The sequence below is a fragment of the Papio anubis genome, chromosome 1, assembly GCF_008728515.1.
Source record: "Papio anubis isolate 15944 chromosome 1, Panubis1.0, whole genome shotgun sequence".
Lineage (NCBI taxonomy): Eukaryota > Metazoa > Chordata > Mammalia > Primates > Cercopithecidae > Papio > Papio anubis.
This window is the reverse complement of record NC_044976.1, coordinates 43,212,120-43,232,599: the sequence shown is the minus strand read 5'-3', so window position 1 is coordinate 43,232,599 and position 20,480 is coordinate 43,212,120. Positions and strand designations below refer to the sequence as shown.

Genomic DNA, 20,480 nt, shown 5'->3' with positions numbered 1-20,480 from the left:
GGAAACTTCGGTATGTATTTCAGAGTGAGGGCTCTGGAATCCTACAGACATGGGTTCGAATCCTAGCTTCTTCAGTTGCTAGTTCAATGACCTCGAGCAAATTGGAGACTTGGCCGGGCGCGGTGGCTCACTCCTGTAATCCCTGCACTTAGGAAGGCTAGAGGTGGGAGTGATCGCTTGAGATCAGAAGTTCGAGACCAGCCAGGGCAACGTAGCCAAGACCCTGTTCTCTAAGCAAAATAAAACCACAGGTTAGAAACTTGACTTAGTTTTTCTTATTGCACAGTGGAGAAGCATGTTTCGTCATTCAAGGAGTTACGTATAAATTTCCAGGAAGACACGATTCACCAGATATTTATTGAGTGAATGTCTACCACGTGCTAGGCATGGTACTAGGAAATGGAGATAATAGTAGTCAACTAGGGACACAGTTCCTGTCCTCTTTTTTTTTAAATTAGAGACAGTGTTCTTGCTGTGTTGCCCAGGCTGGTCTTGAATTCCTGGGCTCAAAGATCCTCCCTCCTTCACCCCCCAAACTGCTAGGATTACATATGTGAACCACGAATTCCAGCCTCCTGTTCTTGACGATCTGCCTGCCTCAGCTTCCCAAAGTGCTGGGATTACAGGTGTGAACCACTGTGCCTGGCCAGGAAAGGTCTTGTTTGAAGAACTGATGGCTGGAAGGCAGTTGGGGAGAGGAACATCAGAAGAAGTTGAAGAGGTGGGCAGGGGCAAAATCATTGAGCATCTTGTGGCCTGTAGTAGTAATTTTGGCTTTTATGCTAATGAGAAGTCATTGAAAAGTTTTAAGCAGGGGACTAAGAAGATCTGATTTACATTTTACTTTCTTTTTTTTTTCTTTTGAGACAGAATTTCACTCTTGTTGCCCAGGCTGGAGTGCAGTGGCGCGATCTCGGCTCACCGCGACCTCCACTTCCCGGGTTCAAGCAATTCTCCTGCCTCAGCCTCCAAAGTAGCTGGGATTACAGGGATGCGCCACCATGCCTGGCTAATTTGGTATCTTTAGTAGAGATGGGATTTCACCCTGTTGGTCAAGCTGGTCGTGAACTTCCGACCTCAGGTGATCCACCCGCCTCCGCCTCCCAAAGTGCTGGGATTACAGGTGTGAGCCACCGCGCCCAGCCTACATTTTACTTTTATGTCAGTCAAACTTGCTGTTGTGTGGAGAGTAGAGTTGAAAGGGGCAAGACAGAGTGCAGAGAGCACTTAGTAGGCAAGAGATTATGCTAGCATAGGCCAGGGTGGTGATACTGGATTGGAAGTACGGCTGAGAGAATTGATTCAAGATACCCCATGTTTGGGAAGTGAAGTGAATGGATTTTGCTGATGGATGTGAATGACAGGGGTGGTCATGGATGACTCCTGGTTTCTGGCTAGAGCACCTGGCTGCATGATGGACCATATACTGAAAAGGGAGAGTGGGATTGTGAAGGAATGAGTTGGGGGTTAAGTCCAGGGTTTCATTTTGTTCATTTTGAATTTGAGATGTCTACAAGTGTACATCTGAGTGTAGGTGTAAACTGAGCAGCTGGATGTACAAACTGGGAGCTAAGGTAGAAGTCAAAGTGAGAGATTGAGATTTGGCAGTCTGCGTTATGTAGATGATATTTGGAGTCATGAGCTGAATACTATCTAGGAAAAGAGCATAGATGGAGATGAGAAGAACATGTATACTTAAGCCATGGGACTTGCCAATATTTTGAGGTAGGGCAGGGGAGGAGGAGCCAGCAAAGGAGATGGGATTAGGGTGGTTTGAAGGGATGAAGAAAACAAAAGAGTTGGGGGCAGTTCCTTAGAAGTCAACCGATGGAATGAAGAAGGTGAAAGTAACTCTGGAGAGCTACTCAGAGGCCAAATAAGATGAGGACATTTTAGTATCCTTTGGATTTATTAGCACCTAAGTCATTGCTGACCTTTTGCAGTCTTGGTGAACTATTGAGGGTGAGAACCAGACTAAAGAGACCAGAATAGATGGAATATTGTTTAGGGATATGCTGTGGTTTGAATGAGTCCCCCAAATTTCATGTGCAGGAAACTTAATCCCCCAATTCATATATTGATGGCATTTGGAGGTGGGGCCTTTGGGAGGTAATTAGGATTAATAAAGTCATCAGGATGGGGCCCCACGATGGAATAGTAGCTTTATAAGAAGAGGGACTTGAGCTGACATGCTCTTGCCCTGTCACGATGTTATAGTGTCTGCCATGTTATAATATAGCAAAAAGGCCCTCACAAGATCCAAGCACCATGCTCTTAGACTTCTCAGCCTCCAGAACCATGGATGAAATAAATTTATGTTCATTATAAATTACCCAGTCTCCAGTATTTTGTTGTAGCAACAGAAAATGGACTAAGCTGGATGCAGTGGCTCATACCTGTAATCCCAGCACTTTGGGAGGCCAAGACAGGCAGATTGCTTGAGCTCAGCAGATCCAGACCACCATGGGTGACACAGTGAGACCCCTATCTCTGCAAAAAATACAAAAATTAGCTGGGTGTCGGTGGCACATGCCTGTAGTCCCAGCTACTCAGGAGGCTGAGGTGGGAGGATCACCTGAGCCTGGGGAGTTCGAGGCCACAGTGTGCTGTGATCGTGCAACTGCACTTCAGCCTGGGGAACAGAATGAGACCCTGTTTCAAACAAAAAAAAGAAGGTGGGCCAGCTGTGGTGATTCACACCTGTAATCCCAGCACTTGGGGAGGCTGAGGCAAGAGAATCACTTGAGGCCAGGAGTTCAAGACCAGTCTGGCCAACATAGCGAGACCCTATCTCTACTAAAAATACAAAAATTAGCTGGGTGTGATGGCACACGTCTGTAATCCCAGCTACTCAGGAGGCTGAGTCACAGGAATCGCTTGAACCCAGAAGGCGGGAGTTGCCAGTTGCAGTGAGCTGAGATCGCACCACTGTACTACAGGCTGGGTGACAGAGACTCTATCTCAAAAAAAAAAAAAAAAAACAGAAAAAAGGCTGGGCGCGGTGGCTCACGCCTGTAATCCCAGCACTTTGGGAGGCTGAGGCGGGTGGATCCCAAGGTCAGGAGATCCTGGCTAACACAGTGAAACCCCGTCTCTAATAAAAATCCAAAAAATTAGCCGGGTGTGGTGGCACATGCCTATAGTCCCAGCTACTTGGGGGCTGAGGCAGGATAATTGCTTGAACCTGGGAGGGGGAGGGTGCAGTGAACTGAGATTGCGCCACTGCACTCCAGCCTGGGCGACAGAGTGAGACTGTGTCTCAAAAGAAAAAGAAGGTGGCCAGGAGCCAGTTGTGGGGAGCCTGTGACTGCAGCCAGAGTGGAAGAGAGTCAGACACCCTGACATGCGGGGGAGGCTGAGAGAGAGCTCTTTAGAGGTGCTCACCGTTGACCTTTCCTCCACATGCCACTCTTACCCCCCAAGGCCCTTGTGGGTCGTTAACTGCCCCATTGCCACTATGAGGCAGAAAACCAGCAGCACTGTCTCGGCGCCCTAGCCTGGCCAGGTAGGAACAGACCCGACTTTAAACATAATCCACTACCTCCTCCTATACTATGTATCCTGGGTTCTGGGCTTTAGTTTTCCCCTGTCACAATCACTGATGCCCCCAAGGTGATGTGAAGTCAAAGGGGGATACATTTGCAATAATAGGAAAACGACAAACTGAGAAACTATTTTTTTTTTTTTTTTTTGAGACGGAGTCTCATTCTGTCACCCAGGCTGGAGTGCAGTGGTGTGATCTCAGCTCACTGCAAGCTCCGCCTCCCAGATTCAAGTGATTCTCCTGCCTCAGCCTCCCAAAATGCTGGGATTTTTGTTTTTGTTTTTGTTTTGAGATGGAGTGTTTTTTTGAGCTGGAGTGCAGTGGTACGATCTTGGCTCACTGCAACCTCCGCCTCCCAGGTTCAAGCGTTTCTCTTGCCTCAGAATCCTGAGTAGCTGTGACTATAGGTGCCCACCACCACCTGGCGAATTTTTGAGACGGAGTCTTGCTCTGTCTCCCAGGCTGGAGTGCAGTGGTGCAAACTCGGCTCACTGCAAGCTCTGTCTCCCAGGTTCATGCCATTCTTCTGCCTCAGCCTCCCGAGTAGCTGGGACTACGACACCATCTGTACTTGGCTAAGTTTTTTTTTTGTATTTTAGTAGAGGCCGGGTTTTCACCGTGTTAGCCAGGATGGTCTCGATCTCCTGACCTCATGATCCGCCTGCCTTGGCCTCCCAAAGTGCTGGGATTACAGATGTGAGCCACTGTGCCCGGCCTAATTTTTGTATTTTCAGCAGAGATGGGGTTTTGCCATGTTGCCCAGGCCTGTCTCAAAATCCTGACCTCAGGTGATCCGCCTGCCTTAGCCTCCCAAAATGCTGGGATTACAGGCGTGAGTCACCACATCTGGCCAGAAACTGGTATTACAGGAAGCAGAATTAATAGATCTGACAGGCCGGGCGCGGTGGCTCAAGCCTGTAATCCCAGCACTTTGGGAGGCCGAGACGGGCGGATCACGAGGCCAGGAGATCGAGACTATCCTGGCTAACATGGTGAAACCCCGTCTCTACTAAAAATACAAAAAACTAGCCGGGCGTGGTGGCGGGCGCCTGTAGTCTCAGCTACTTGGGAGGCTGAGGCGGGAGAATGGCGTGAACCCGGGAGGCGGAGCTTGCAGTGAGCCGAGATCACGCCACTGCACTCCAGCCTGGGAGCACAGCGAGACTCTGTCTAAAAAAAAAAAAAAAAAAATAGATCTGACAGTCTGAAATAAGCATAATGGGCTGGGCATGGTGGCTCATGCCTGTAATCCCAGCACTTTGGGAGGCTGAGGCGGGCAGATCACTTGATCTGGCCAACGTGGTGAAATCCCGTCTCTACTAAAAATGCAAAAAATTAGCCGGGCGTGGTGGCGGGCGGGCGCCTAATAGTCCCAGCTACTTGGGAGGCTGAGGCAGGAGAATGGCGTCAACCCGGGAGGCGGAGCTTGCAGTGAGCCGAGATCGCGTCACTGCACTCCAGCCTGGGCAACTGAGCGAGACTCCGTCTCAAAAAAAAAAAAAAAGAAATCCGGTGGTGTTTGTAGTCCCTATCTCACTTGACCATTCATTTGACATAGGTGACCAGTCCTTTCTTTTTTTTTTGAGACGGAGTCTAGCTTTGTCGCCAGGCTGGAGTGCAGTGATACAATCTCGGCTCACTGCAACCTCTGCCTCCCGGGTTCAAGCGATTCTCCTGCCTCAGCCTCTCGAGTAGCTGAAATTACAGGCACATGCCCCCACGCCCAGCTAATTGTTGTACTTTTTTTTTTTAAGTAGAGATGGGGTTTCACCGTGTTAGCCAGGATGGTCTCGATCTCCTGACTTCGTGATCTGCCCTCCTTGGCCTCCTAAAGTGCTGGGATTACAAGCGTGAGCCACCACGCCCAGTCCTTTTTTTTTTTTTTTTGAGACAGACTCTTGCTCTGTCACCCAGGCTAGAGTGCAATGGCATGATCTTGGCTCACTGCAATCTCTGCCTCCTAGGTTCAAGAGAGTCTTCTAGGGCCGCGCGGGGTGGCTCAAGCCTGTAATCCTAGCACTGTAATCCTAGCACTTTGGGAGGCCGAGACGGGCGGATCACGAGGTCAGGAGATTGGGACCATCCTAGCTAACACGGTGAAACCCCGTCTCTACTAAAAAATACAAAAAAAAAAAAAACTAGCTGGGCGAGGTGGCGGGTGCTTGTAGTCCCAGCTACTCGGAAGGCTGAGGCAGGAGAATGGCCTAAACACGGGAGGCGGAACTTGCAGTGAGCCGATCCGGCCACTGCACTCCAGCCTGGGCGACAGAGCGAGACTCTGTCTCAAAAAAAAAAAAAAAGAGAGTCTTCTGCCTCAGCTTCCTGAGTGTCTGGGACTACAGGCACACGCCACCATGCCTGCCTAAGTTTTTTACTTTTAGTAGAGGTGGGGTTTCACCATATTGACCAGGCAGGTCTCGAACTCCTGACCTGGTGATCCGCCTGCCTCGTCCTCCCAAAGTGCTGAGATTACAGGCGTGAACCACCACACCCAGCCTTTTTTTTTTTTTTTTTTTTTTTGAGACAGAGTCTCATTCTGTCACCCAGGCTGGAGTGTGGTGGCACGATCTTGGCTGATTGCAACCTCTGCCTTTTGGGTTCAAGGGATTCTCCTGCCTCAGCCTCCCGAGTAGCTGGGATTACAGATGCCCGCTACTACGCCCGGGTAATTTTTGTAGTTTTAGTAGAGATGGAGTTTCACCATTTTGGCCAGGCTAGTCTCGAACTCCGGACCTCAGGTGATCTGCCTGCCTCGGCCTCTCAAAGTGCTGGGATTTTAGGCACCTGGCCTGACCAGCCCCTTCTTGCAACTTTTTTTTTTTTTTTTGAGATGGAGTCTCGCTCTGTCACCCAGCCACAATGCCCGGCTAATTTTTTGTATTTTTAGTAGAGACAGGGTTTCACTGTGTTAGCCAGGATGGTCTTGATCTCCTGACCTTGTGATCCACCCACCTCAGCCTCCCAAAGTGCTGGGATTACAGGCGTGAGCCACCGCGCCCGGCCCCTTCTTGCAACTTCTTTCTGCCCTTGGTTTCTGCGCTGGTTTCCCTCCTGCCTCCTCTTCTCCTTCACATGCTCCTTCTGCTGCACCTCTTCTTTATGTCCCTTTTCTCTTGGACCTAGCCTAGATTTTTTTCTGTCTTTCCTGAGTCATCTGGTCTGGAGTGGGGCCTGATAATTTGCATTTCTAAGAAGTACCCAGGTGCAATAGGTGTCTTTGCTAGCGACCCCTGAACAAAGTACCACAAAACTGGTGGCTTACACGACAGAAACTTGTTGTCTTGCAGTTCTAGAACCCTCATCTTAATATATTACATCTGCAATGATCCTTTTCCAAACAAAGTCACATTCTGAGGTGATGGGAATTAGGACTTCAATATATGAATTTTGGGGGTGGGGTGGAGGTGGGGGACACAATTCACCTGTAACAGGAAGTGATGCTGATGATGCTTTAAAACACTAATCTGGTCAGGCGCAGTGAGTGGCTCATGCCTGTAATCCCAGCACTTTGGGAGGCTGAGGCATGAGGATCACTTGAGCTCAGGAGTTCTAGAGCAGCCTGGGCCACACAGCAAAAACTTGTCCATATAAAAAATACAAAAATTGGCTGGGCGTGAAGACACATACCTGTAGTCCCAGCTAGTTGGGAGGCTGAGGTGGGAGGATCACCTGAACCTGAGCCTGGAGATCGAGGCTGTGGTGAGCCATGATCCTGCCACTGCCATCCAACCTGGGTGACAGAGTGAGACCCTGTCTCCAAAAAAAAAAAACCACACCAAACAAACAAAAAAAACACTAATCTGATCATATTCTCCTTTAAAGCTTTTCAGTGACTCCTCATTGTCCTTAAGGTAAATCCAAGTTAGCTTGGTATGGAAGGTCCATCAAGATGTGGTCCCTGTCATTTAGCCACTTGCCCTGTCACCACTTGGCTCACACTGCTTAGGGTGTCCCTCTGCCTAGAATGTCATCACCACCCTACTTTGGATCCTTTCATGCTTGGCACATGTCACTCACTGAACATTCTATTATCAGCGCTCATCACACGTGCCTGTCTCCTAGCACAGGATTTCCTAGTACTCAATAAATTTTTGGTAAATGACTGTGTGAATACAATTATTTTATGGCTCTTTTTTTTTTTTTACTTTAGGTGCCAATTACAAAATAAGGTCACTTTTTTTTTTGACGGAGTTTTGCTCTTGTTGCCCAAGCTGGAGTGCAGTGGTGCCACCTTGGCTCACTGCAACCTTCACCCCCTGGGTTCAAGTGATTCTCCTGCCTCAGCCTCCCAAGTAGCAGTGGTGCCACCTTGGCTCACTGCAACCTTCGCCCCCTGGGTTCAAGTGATTCTCCTGCCTCAGCCTCCCAAGTAGCTGGGATTGCAGTCATGCACTGCTATGCCCAGCTAATTTTGTACTTTTTTTTTAGTACAGACGGGGTTTCTCCATGTCAGTCAGGCCAGTCCTGGACTCCCGACCTCAGGTGATCCGCCCAAAATAAAGTCACTTTCTAGTTAGACCAGGCATCTATAGTTATGAAAATCTGGCTTCTGCTCTGTCCCCTGGTGGTGGCCCAACGCCTAGAAAAAGTAACGAACTATTTAGGGTATTTCTGGAAACCGAGGAGGGGGTGGTGACTCAGCGTCATTTACATACCCACAATGCATTGCACACAGAACACGTCCTACTTTAAAAGGAGATTCTCCCTTTTTTCCCCTTTTTCCTTTGTCATAAAAACGAAGCTCCTTTCACACAATTGTCTGAGATAAAAACAGAAGTCGCTAGCTCCTTTGGGTTAATAGTAACCATTGCTAATCTAGTAGTGACCGTCACCCGAGGACTGTGTGCAACAATGGCAGGGTATACTCTGGTTTCTCTTCAAATCGTATAAATCTTTCGCCTTTTACTAAAGATTTCCGTGGAGAGGAACAATTCCGAGTCTTAAACCAATTTTTTGAGGTCCCACGTTTGTGGGACTAATTAAGAGTGTTCAAAAGTCAGACAAAGATTGTTTGTATTCTTGAAGCAGTTTGCTCATTGTTGTGTGTGAAGTGGCATTTCGTTTGTTCATTCAGCTTAAACCATACTGTTATTGGGGGTGTCACTTATTTTTTTATAAATGGAGTTTTACTCATTATCTAGGATGGAGAACAGTGACTAATCTCTGCCTCCTGGATTAAAGGGATTTTCCTTCCTTAGTCTCTTTACCACATTGGTCAGTCTTGGCCTCCCAAAGTGCTAGGATTACAAGCAGGAGCCACCTTGCCAAGATTTAGTGTTTTTGTTTTGTTTTTAATTAATTCTAGAAACAGGGTCTCAGTGTGTCATTCAGTCTGGAGTGCAGTGGCACGATCATAGCTCACTGCAGCCTTAGAACTCCTGGCCTCAACTGATTCAAGCACCTCGGCCTCCCGCGAGCCACCGCTTCCCGCTTGGCCAGTTTAGTTTTTAAAGGTTTTTTTATTTTATTAAAAAAAAATTTTTTTTAAAATTATGATCACTTTAGCCCAGTGGTTCCTAGATTTTTGGATTTCCCAATTATTAAAATTTCCAGAAAAATTCTGGGGTACTATTTTTTACCATTATACAAAAGAAAACATTTCAAGACTAAAAACTAAAACCAAATGACAAAAAAAAAGAAAGAAAAAGAAAAAGGACTAAAAACTAAAAATGACTTGATCGCAACGTAAAGGATAGGAAATCCAGCCTGACACGGTGGCTCACACCTGTAATCCCAGCACTTTGGGAGGCCAAGGCGGGTGGATCACTTGAGGTTAGGAGTTCAAGACCAGCCTGGCCAACATGGTGATACCCCGTCTCTACTGAAAATACAAAAGTTAGCTGGGCGTGGGCACGGTGGCAGGCGCCTGTAATCCCAGCTATTCGGGAGGCTGAAGCAGGATAATCGCTTGAACCCGGGAGGTGGAGGTTGCAGTGCTCCGAGATTGTGACATTGCACTCCAGGCTGGGTGACAGAGAGACTCTGTCAAAAAAGTAAAATAGGCCGGGCACGGTGGTTCATGCCTGTAATCCCAGCACTTTGGGAGGCCAAGGCGGGCGGATCACGAGGTCAGGAGATCAAGACCATCCTGGCTAACACGGTGAAACCCCATCTCTATTAAAAATACAAAAAAATTAGCAGGGCGAGGTGGCAGGCACCTGTAGTCCCAGCTACTCAGGAGGCTGAGGCGGGAGAATGGCATGAACCTGGGAGGCGTAGCTTGCAGTAAACCGAGATAAAAAATTAGCCAGGCGTGGTGCCGCATGCCTGTAATTCCAGTTACAGGAGAATCGCTTGAACCCAGGAGGCGGAGGTTGCAGTGAGCCAAGACCACACCACTGCACTCCAGCCTGGGAACAGAGTGAGACTCCGTCTCAAAATAAACAAATAAATAAATAAATTAATTAATTAAAAAAAATAGGAAATCCATTTAGCTTTAAAGAAAACATAACAACAAAACATATATATGTATAGTTAACTCTTCTCTCCTCTGTAGGTACAAAAAAAGGAAAGCTGAGGCTTAAAATAAGTTTGGGGAAAGCAGAACTGCCTTAGACCAACAATGTCAGGGCTGGTGATGCCCTCTTGTGGCATCCTGGAGAATTACTGCCATCTGACTTCATTTCCTCCGACTTGGAGGGACAATTCCCTCACAATACCTCAGTCACTGATTCATGCATGCCAGGCATTGTCCTAACAGTATCCCTGTCCTCGTGGAGTTTACAGTCAGGTGGAGGACATACAATTAATAAATATAATAAGGTAATGCCGTGGAAAAAAAAACAGAGTAAGATGGGAAGGGAGATGATGAGTATAGAGAGTCGTAGTGTGCATTGCAATTTAAAAAGAGTAGGCCTTCTTGTAGAGTTGAAGAGAGGTAGAAGAGTGAGCCGTGTGGATATATGGGGTGAAGTTCTAGGCAGAGTGAACAGTCAGTACAATAGCCTTGAGACAAGAGCTTGTTTGCCAATTTTTTTTTTTTTTTTTTTTGAGACAGAGTCTTGTTCTGTCGCCCAGGCTGGAGGGCAGTGGCCTGATCTCGGCTCACTCCAAGCTCTGCCTCCCGGGCTCATGCCGTTCTCCTGCCTCAGCCTCCCGAGTAGCTGGGACTAGAGGCGCCCGTCACCACGCCCGGCTAAATTTTTGTATTTTTAGTAGAGACGGGGTTTCACTGTGTTAGCCAGGATGGTCTCGATCTTCTGACCTCATGATCCGCCCGCCTTGGCCTCCCAAAGTGTTGGGATTACAGGCGTGAGCCACCGTGCCCAGCCTGTTTGCCAATTGCAAAAAAAAACAAAACAAAACAAAAAAAAAAACCCGCAAGGGAGTCCATTGTGCCTGGAGCAGAGTGAAGGAGAGACAGAGGCAGAAGAGGGAAACCTGAGCACCTAGGGCTTTCATTCAGCGAAATGGGGAGCCCTGCAAGGTTTCAGCACAGTGATAAATCTGAAGCTTAAAAGGATAACCCTGGCTGTCATATTAAAAACAGAACAGGTATTGACCAGGTACGGTGGTTCACACCTGTAATCCCAGCACTTTGGGAGGCCAAGGTGGGCAGATTACTTGAGCCCAGGCGTTGGAGACCACCCTGGGCAACATAGTGAAACCCGATCTCTAAAGTAATAAAAATAATAATAGGCTGGGCCCGGAGGCTCATGCCTGTAATCCCAGTACTTTGGGAGGCTGAAGTGAGTGGATAATTTGAGGTCAGGAGTTTGAGACCACCTTGGCCAACATGGTGAAACCCCGTCTCTACTAAAAATACAAAAATTAGCTAGGCGTGGTGGCAGGAGCCTGTAATCCTAACTACTTGGGAGGCTGAGGCAGGAGAACTGCTTGAGCCCAGGAGGTGGTGAGTGTCAGTGAGCCTAGATCATACCACTGCACTCCACCCTGGGTGACAGAGTGACATTTCATCTCAAAAAAAAAAAAAAAAAAAGAAAAGAGAAGAGGAAGAGGGAGAAAAGCAGAATAACATTGCAGAGAGATGATAGTGGCTCAGCCCAGAATATTAGCAATAGAGGTAGTGAGATATGGTTGGATTCTGGATGTATTTGGAAGATAGAGCCAACAGATCTAATAGATATGGATGCTAAAGACAGACATCAAAAAGCACTCCACTATTTTGTTTTGTTTTATAGGAAGGATGAGTTGCCATGAGTTGAATTGGGGAAAGTGGCGCGAGATTAGGAGTTCAGTTTTAGACACAATGAGGTGGAAATATTTTGCTGGAAATAGAAATGTAGGAGTCATTGGCCTATAATGATACTTAAAGTTCTGAGACAGGATGAAATCAGCAGGGTGTAAAGCAGATAGAAAAGAGACTCCAGACCAGGAGCCCTGCCTCACTCCAACTTGAATGAGACTGAATTGAAGAGGAGAAATCTTCAAAAGAAAAAACAAGACTAGGCACACTCAAGCCAGGCACAGTGGCTCATGCCTACAATCCCAGCACTTTGGGGGGCCAAGGCAGGGGATCACTTGAGCCCAGGAGTTGGAGACCACCCTGGACAACATAGTGAGACCTCATCTCTACAAAAAAAGAAAAAAAAATTAGCTGAGTGTGGTGGTGGCGCACACATGTAGTCCCAGCTACTCTGGAGGCTGAGGCATGAGAATTGCTTGAGCCTGGGAAGCAGAGGTTGCAGTGAGTCGAGATTGCACCCCTGCACTCCAGCCTGAGCAACAGAGTGAGACCCTGTCAAAAAAAAAAAAAAGAAAAAAAAGGCTGGGTGTGGTGGCTCAGGCCTATAATCCCAGCACTTTGGGAAGCCGAGGCAGGCAGATCATGAGGTCAGGAGTTCGTGACCAGTCTGGCTAAGATGGTGAAACCCCATCTCTACTAAAAATACAAAAATTAGCTGGGCATGGTAGTGCGTGCCTGTAGTCCCAGCTACTCGGGAGGCCGAGGTTGCAGTGAGCTGAGATGGTGCCACTGCACTCCAGCCTAGCGATACAGCAAGACTCCGCCTCAAAACAAAAAAACCCAAAACAACAAAAAACAAAAAAACAAAGACTATGCACACTCCAGCCCCTCCTGGAAGAACCTACCTTTTTCCAGAAATCCTCAACCCAGTCTCCGCCTACCTGCCCTAAGAACCCTTAAGATTTCCCCTTTACCAGGCCCCTCCCCCTGGGAGAAGGTGCTTGGAGCATTAGCTCCCCTTCTCCATTCCTATGATTCAAGATTTTCTTCTTGGTGACTTTGCAAGCTGGGGACCTCCGGCTAGCAATGCCCTACCAGGTCTCACTTGCCAGGTTACCTGCTGCAGGACATGGCCTTTACTTGCTGCAGGAGACGACCCACCCACTCAGCCCAGTTGGCGGAGTCTAGTTTAAGCACTGGTTCTGGAGTTCTCATCCCACAAGCCCAAGAAGAATGAGGAGGCACTGACAATTGAAGAGTGAGCAAGGTGGGGTTTTACTGAGTGATAAAACAGCTTTTGGTGGCTGTGGGGGGTGGTCCCCCTACCTGAAAGTGGGAAAGTTCCCCTAATATGGCTGAGTCCAGTGCTTCTATGGGCTCAGAATGGGGGAAGGGCAGGCCATAGGTAGTACTGGAAAAGGCAACATTCAGTTGGTTAAAAGGTATTATTCAAAAAGAATCAATCAGGAAAGGGTAGGCAAACAGAAACAGAAGTTCTCATTCTGGATTGTGGGTTTCATCCAGGACCAGCAATCGGTCTTTCAGACTTCAGGCTGTTTTTCGCTTGAAGGTGGGGTTTCACTGGGGACCCACCCCTATCTGCCTAGGCATTTGGCCTCCTCCTGTTGCTGTCTCCTAGATCAATGAATAAAGCTTCTGCTCTGCTTTATGGAACCTGGCTTTGTTCTGTTGGTGCAAATGGGACCAGGCAAGGAAAGGACCCATTAGGATCAAATGACCCCCTTTAATGTAACAGCTGGAGAAAAACCAGGTGGGCAGGGTGTTCTGGAGGGACCCAGGGAGTGGAGGGGAGGCCCTCTATTCAGGCTATGCCCTTGAACCTTCCAGGGCGTTGGTGGCCCTTCCCTCTGGATCTGCTTTTTTTTTTTTTTTGAGAAGGAGTCTCGCCCTGTCGCCCAGGCAGGAGTGCAGTAGTGTGATCTTGGCTCACTGCAGCCTCTACCTCCCGGGTTGAAGTGATCCTCCTGACCCAGCCTCCCGAGTAGCTGCGATTACAGGTGTGTGCCACCACACCCGGCTAATTTTTTATTTATTTTTAATTTTTTTAGTAGAGACGGAGTTTGACCATGTTGGCCAGGCTAGTCTCGATCTCCTGACCTCAGGTGATCTGCCTGCCTCAGCCTCCCAAAGTGCCAGGATTACAGGCGTGAGCCACTGTGCCTGGCCTGTTTTTGAGATGGGGTCTTGCTTTGTTGTCCATGCTGGCTTCCAACTCCCGGGCTCAAGAGATCCTCTTCCTTCAGCCTGCAGAGTAGCTAGGATTACAGGTGCAAGCCACTGTCCTAAACTTGGACATGCTTTTCAACTTGAGGAGCACAGGCACCACCACCTGTCATCATAGCTCTCACTTGACCTCCCTCCCCCTCCACACACACAAAGAACAGACAGGTATCAAGGCTGTTTATTGACTCTTCACAGCCAGCGGTTCTCCCTCTGCCCTTCTGGGGTGCCTAATCCCCGTCTCCCCCGCCTGGAGCCAAGTGGAGTGGCTCTGAGCTTGACCCCAGATGCCTTCCTCTTGCCAGGCTTCCCTGCCCCGCAGCCTTGGCCTTCCTGGTTTGCCACAGGGGCTGTTACTCCTTTGATTCCACATCCTCCTTCTCGAAGTGTGTGAGGTAGGCCATCTGAGCCGAATCATGCGAGCCATAGAGAATGTTCATGCTGTAGGAGCTGCCGTGGAGGCGCAGGGCTGCAGGCAAGAAAGGCGGACGTGAGGCTGTGCTGGCGGCGCCTGTGCCCGGCTTCCTTCGTCCCACACTCACCTTTGGTAACATTGACTTTGTTGGCCGCCAAGATGTCCGCCTGAATGCTGTCTAATTTCATGTACAAGTCCTCAGCGTTGTTCTGAGGACAGGAGCAAGGGGGACCCGGCTGGGGTGCCAGGGCAGTCTGGACTTGGAGTTGGGCTTGGCAGAGGGATGTTGCAGGTGGGGGGCGAGTTGGCAGCCTGACCGAAAGGGCAGGAAAGGGAACAGGAAGGTGGCGGGTGGAGGAGCCTAGGCCAGAGCAGTCCCTCCTGCAGCTGGTGGCCAGGTCCACTCTGCATGTGGAACGTTCCAGGATGGGGACTGTGTGAAGGGGCACCACACTGTCCGAGTCGCCGTCTGAGGGCGCACTTACCAGGAAGAGCTGGTAGAGTTCCTCTCCCATGCCCTTGCGCACGTGCTCCGCCACCAAAGGGAACATCTGCACGAAGCACTGCGCCGCGCGGGCGGGGCGGCGTGACTGTGGGGGCGGCGGGACTGTGGCTGCCGCAGCCCTTCCCGCCCCCTCGCTAGGCGCAGTGCGCACCTCCAGCGTGAGGCTGGCCAGCCGCTGGCTGTTGCTGTGGTCCATGTTGCCCATGGCGGCCATTAGGCCGTGCACCACGTGCAGGTACAGCAGCTCCTCGGCGATGCTCATGTCGTTGCGTGCCAGGACCCTGGGCCGGGGGATTCGGGCTGGGCCGATGCCCTGGGCTCACCCGGCGCACAGCGTCCTGAGCGCTCCCGGGGCCCGCGGGCAGCGCCAAACCAGGTTTGTAGCCACCCACTACCCTCTGCCCGCTTACCCGATGGCCTTGGCGGCCGCGGCCTGCTGCAAAAACATCGGCAGGCTGGGGGCGAGCTGGAGAACTGAGGGGTCTGAGGAGAGGGCGGCCGTGAGGCAGGAGACCCCCCTCCCTTGGCCCAGGCAGCCCCATCTGAGCAGGTCCCTACCACTGAGGATCTTGGCCTGCAATTTGGAGGTCTCCTTGACCGACGGTATCAGCAGCGCCACGAGGCCCTTGAGCAGCGCCTGGCGCACATCGTAACCCACCAGGTCCTTGATCAACTCGATGGCTGGGGAAGGGCAGAGGTGCTGGTGAGAGGCCCCAGGCCCCTCCGCCACCGAGGAAGCAAGGAACCCCGTGAACCAAGTCGCCACTCGTCACTGTCCTCCTCTCGACCTTTTACTGACCAGCACTGTGCAGGGCGTGGGGAAGCTGGGAAAGCGAACCTCAGTTGAAGAGCAGGAGGCGGGGGCTGAAGGGGGAGGAGGAAGAGTTGTATGGTGAGTCCACCTGTGGAGGCGGCCTAGGATGTCATCTCTGGAGGCTGAGAGGCCCCAGAGAGGTGGACCTTCGCCTTGGAGGAATCCAGGTTTCATGGAGGAGGGAAGTGCTGGGTCTTTATAGGAAGACAAGATGGAGAAAGACAAAGGATGAGAGGGAGACAGAGAAAGTGGGTGAGAGACTTGTGGCAGGAAATGAGAAAGGGGAAGCAAGGTAGGCACTCCTTCTAACTATCGTCGAGCCCTCTCCACCAGGCACGGTGCCAGGCTTCCCATACAGCATCCATAGAAGCTCTCCAGAACCAGATGAAGTTCACTTCCCCGTTTTACCTTTGCCAAAATTAGGCACAGAGAGGTAAACCACTTTGCCTAAGCTACACAGCTAGGAAATGGTGGAAGCAGAAGGAGGGGAGGATTTGGTTAGGAAGGAGAAAGGGACTAGAATTTATGGAGGGCGTTTCCTGCAGGCTTTCCTGTAGATATTTTACAGGCGTTCATTCAGTCCAGCATTCACTCAGCCTTTCGGCACGGCTGCATGTGAATGCCTATCGTGCCAGGCACGGCATTGGGTGTTGAAGATACAGACTGAATTCATTCATTCAACCAACCTTCCGTAAGCATGCACAAACAGGCAGCGATGATATGGTGACAGGTGCTGTGGAAGGAGTCAGTGGTTGGGCTGTGGGAGCACCAGAGAAAATCGGCAAGGATTGAATGTTTTTGTAAAGAAGAGAAAGGAACCACAGAGGTAGAGGGGGCAGGAGGAGATGCTAAGGCAATGGCACACCAGCGTAAATGCTACCTTTTTTTTTTTTTTTTTTTGAGATGGAGTCTCACTCTGTCGCTCAGGCTGGAGTGCAGTGGCACGATCTTGGCTCACTGCAACCTCCACCTCCTGGGTTCAAGAGATTCTCCTGCCTCAGTCTCCCGAGTAGCTGGGATTACAGGTGCCCGCCACCACGCCTGGCTAATTTTTTTTTGGTATTTTTAGTAGAGACAGGGTTTCACCATCTTGGCCAGGCTGGTCTTGAACTCCTGACCTCGTGATCCACCCTCCTCGGCCTCCCAAAGTGCTGGGATTGCAGGCATGAGCCACCGCACCTGGCAGGTAAATGCTACTTTTTTTTTTTTTTTTTTTTTTTTTTGAGACAGAGTTTCACTCTTGTCACTCAGGCTGGAGTGCAATCCCTCACTGCAACCTCTGCCTCCCAGGTTCAAGCGATACTCCTGCCTCAGCCTCCCAAGTAGCTGGGATTACAGGCGTCTGCCACCACGCCCTGCTAATTTTTGTATTTTTAGTAGAGACAGGGTTTCACCATGTTGGCAAGGCTGGGCTTGAACTCCTGACCTCAGGTGATCCACCTGCCGGCCTCTCAAAGTGCTGGGATTACAGGCATGAGCCACTGCGCTGGCCTTTTTAAAATTATTATTTAAATTTTACTTTTTTTCTGAGACAAGGTCTTACTATGTTGTCCAGGCTGGTCTTGAACTCCTGGGCTCAAGCGATCCTCCTACCTCTGCCTCCTGAAGTGCAGGATTACAGGTGTGAGTCACTGTGCACCCGCCACTGCTACTCTGAACACATGTAGCGGCTACATGGAAGATAGAACTTGACTACCAGCTCAGTAGTCAAGTGCCTCTCTCTCTCCATTTACCAGTAAGATAGAGGGTTTAGGGGAAGTCCTTGTTCCCCACTCAGCTCATTTGCATCCCAGAATGCAATGTAGATATGAGAATTATTACCAGGGTTATCTGCTTGAATAATAATATTTAAAAAATTTTTTTCTTTGTCAGGAGATTTTACCCAGTGAGAAATGTTTACGACAATTTTCTAGAGTGGAAGAAAAGCTTCTGTCTGCAGGTCCAAAGGCACCGTAAGTGAAGGGGGATCAGTCAATATCAGGGACGCCAGGCACAAGGACAGTGGCTATGCTCTGGTTTCTCTTCATAACGAATAAATCTTTCGCCTTTTACTAAAGATTTCCGTGGAGAGAAACAATTGTGAGTTTACCACCAAATTTTTTGATGTCCTGCTTAGGCAGGGCTAAGTATCTAGTCTGATAAAGATAGACATCTGAATGTGGTATTTTATGCTTGTTGGTCTTGGCATTCTGGGAGAATGGGGTAGACCTACTAAAATCTAACAGTGTGTTGGCGGTACCAGTAATCCTAGTTACTTGCGGTTCTGAGATAGGTTAAGGCAGGAGAATTGTTTGAGCTTGGGGAGTTAAGGCTGTGGTGAAAGAATGTGTCACTACACTCCAGCCTAGGCAGCACAGCAAGACCCTATCTCTTATCAGGCCACTAGTAGAGACGGGGTTTCACTATGTTGGTCAGGCTGGTCTCGAACTCCTGACCTCAAGTGATCCACCTGCCTCAGCCTCCTAAAGTGCTGAGATTACAGGCATGAGCCACCATGCCCGGCGTGTTTTGCCTTTTGATGCTGTTAGTTGCTTCAGGATCAGCAAATGGCCTCAACTTTGAGGGCTGGCTTACCTTTCTGGGTTCTCAGCTTCCCCTGGATTTCGGTATGATAATTCTTCATTGTACTGCTCTCCAATGCTATTAATAAGACTACATTTTTTTTTTGTAGATATTTTAGTAGTTCCAGGAGGGATATTTGTTGAAATTGCCCAGCCCACTATGATCAGAAAGATGAGTCTTCTTTTTTTTTTTCCTGGAGATGGAGTTTCACTCTTGTTGCCCAGGCTGGAGTGCTATAGTGCGATCTTGGCTCACCACAACCTCCGCCTCCCAGGTTCAAGCGATTCTCCTGCCTCAGCCTCCCGACTAGCTGGGATTACAGGCATGCACCACCACGCCCAGCTAATTTTTTGTACTTTTAGTAGAGACGGGTTTCTCCATGGTGGTCAGGCTGGTGTCTAACTCCCGACCTTAGGTGATCCACCCGCCTCGGCCTCCCAAAGTGCTGGGATTACAGGTGTGAGCCACCATGCCCGGTCCAGAAACGCTTCGTATGACCAACCAGCCACTGCCGTTGGGCTGCCTCTTTCTTCCAGGTCTTCCAGGGTAGCCCTCGCAATCCCATCTGCCCATCCTCTGCAGCCTCTGGTTGCCCAGATGTGGTCCTATTTTGGAATCAAAGGCCCAGCAACATTGTGGAGGGAAAGGGACAAGCCCCGGGAAGGTGCAAAGCACTCGAGCTTCCCTGGCTTCCCCCAAACACTCTGATCTGAATAGAATGGCAGACTGGACATCTCTGGCTGCGTGGCAGCCGCAGCCTGCACTGGCTGGTGCCTGAAAGTGTTTCTCACTTGTTCTACTATTTGGTTTCTTCCCTCTTCTTGAATTGGTGCAGCTCATTTTTTTGGGAGCCAAGTGGCCTGGCCCCTCATGCATCTGATGACACTTGGCTTTGTTGCCTGCAGCACATCCCTCATTAGTAGTTGGGCTCTTTCCAGGCACAAGCTGGCAGCATGTAATGCCAGGACATCCTGGGCAAATGTCTGCCTATGCCCAAGAGCTCTTCCTGCAGCGAGACATGACTTGGTGGACATTCAGGGTAGAAACGAATGGGTGACGATATTTTTATGAAAATTTCCTGACCACAAGTAGCATTTTCTGCCCATGTAGAACCAAATACTCCAGGAGACAAACGTCTAGTTCTGACTATTCAATTTACACTAAATGCTTAATCTTTTGCTAATTATGTATTTGTAACACTTGGAGCTACTTGGAAAAATGAAGATTTATTCACTGAATCGTTTTTGACTGAGTTTTAAAATTCACAGCTGTCACTGTTTATACCCAAAGTGAAAGTACTGGTCTCTGCCCAAATGTCTTCACAGGAACCACAGCCAGCTACAACTCTTCATCTATCGTGCCAGTTACTACGAAGGGCAATTCCTTCAGAAAGCAAAGGACAACAAAAGACTATCTTTGGCAGCTTTGCCTAAAGCCTGTGGTGCTGATAACACCCAAATGTCCTAAAGCTGAGCAATCACTGATTTATTCATTGATTCATTCATTTAACAAAATTCTCATTGAGCATCTTGTCTGTGCCAGGCCTCTGGGCTTGGGCTATGAAGAGGACTAAGATCTAATCACTGGCCTTAGGGACATCACAGCTGAGTGGGGGACACCAATAGGGAGACTGGCATTTATGATGCAGTGTTATCAGGGCCATGGGAACACAAAGGAAGCCAGGCTGGTTGATGGAGTGGAGATGATAGGGGATGGAGAATCAGGAGAAGGATTCCTTGGAGAAGGTGATGCTTGAATTGGCAAAACCATGAGGAGAAGGGAGGGGCTGGAATGTAGAATGTGGCAAGTGCTATGTTGGATAGTGCCATGTCACACTTGTGGCCAGGCAAAGGAGATCTGGTTGAGAAACAGGGATGCTGGGCCATGCATCAGAGCTAAGCCTGTGGAGGTGGGCCAGCTCCATCTTCTGAGGGGCTTTGCATGTGCCAACAACCCAATACAGCAGGTATTTTTCTCATCTTTCATTTCAGAGAAAAGGAAGGCTCAAAAAAGTTGGGTAGCTCGCCCAGGATGAGATAGCTAATAAGAATAGTTTTGATTGCAGGCCAGGCGCGGTGGCTCATGCCTGTAATCCCAGCACTTTGGGAGGCTGAGGCGGGTGGATCACGAGGTCAGGAGTTCAAGACCAGCCTGGCCAAGATGGTGAAACCCCGTCTCTACTAAAACTACAGAAATTAGCCAGGTGCAGTGTCAGGCGCCTGTAATCCCAGCTACTTGGGAGGCTGAGGCAGG

At 49.4% G+C, this 20,480-nt stretch overlaps 1 protein-coding gene and 2 non-coding genes across 9 annotated transcripts in view; 2 read left to right on the top strand and 1 right to left on the bottom strand.

The window, feature by feature from the left end:
• Nucleotides 1-8,405: 8,405 nt before the first annotated feature.
• On the top strand, nucleotides 8,406-8,521 carry LOC116271911. Its single transcript, XR_004180649.1, has one exon. It is a non-coding gene; the product is annotated as a U5 spliceosomal RNA (small nuclear RNA).
• Nucleotides 8,522-14,096: 5,575 nt separating this feature from the next.
• The window catches only part of ARMH1 (armadillo like helical domain containing 1), a 52,640-nt gene continuing 46,256 nt past the window's right edge, over nucleotides 14,097-20,480 (bottom strand). For all 7 annotated transcript variants that reach the window (XM_031667880.1, XM_031667877.1, XM_031667876.1 and 4 more), the window contains 6 exons: nucleotides 15,410-15,532; nucleotides 15,262-15,334; nucleotides 15,003-15,132; nucleotides 14,832-14,909; nucleotides 14,474-14,555; nucleotides 14,097-14,400 (listed from right to left, as the gene is read on the bottom strand). In XM_031667880.1, the coding sequence (XP_031523740.1) occupies nucleotides 14,285-14,400; nucleotides 14,474-14,555; nucleotides 14,832-14,909; nucleotides 15,003-15,132; nucleotides 15,262-15,334; nucleotides 15,410-15,532 (602 nt within the window). In that variant the 3' untranslated portion in view covers nucleotides 14,097-14,284. The remainder of the gene's footprint in view (nucleotides 14,401-14,473; nucleotides 14,556-14,831; nucleotides 14,910-15,002; nucleotides 15,133-15,261; nucleotides 15,335-15,409; nucleotides 15,533-20,480) is intronic.
• Nucleotides 17,673-17,789, top strand: LOC116271915. Its single transcript, XR_004180652.1, has one exon. It is a non-coding gene; the product is annotated as a U5 spliceosomal RNA (small nuclear RNA).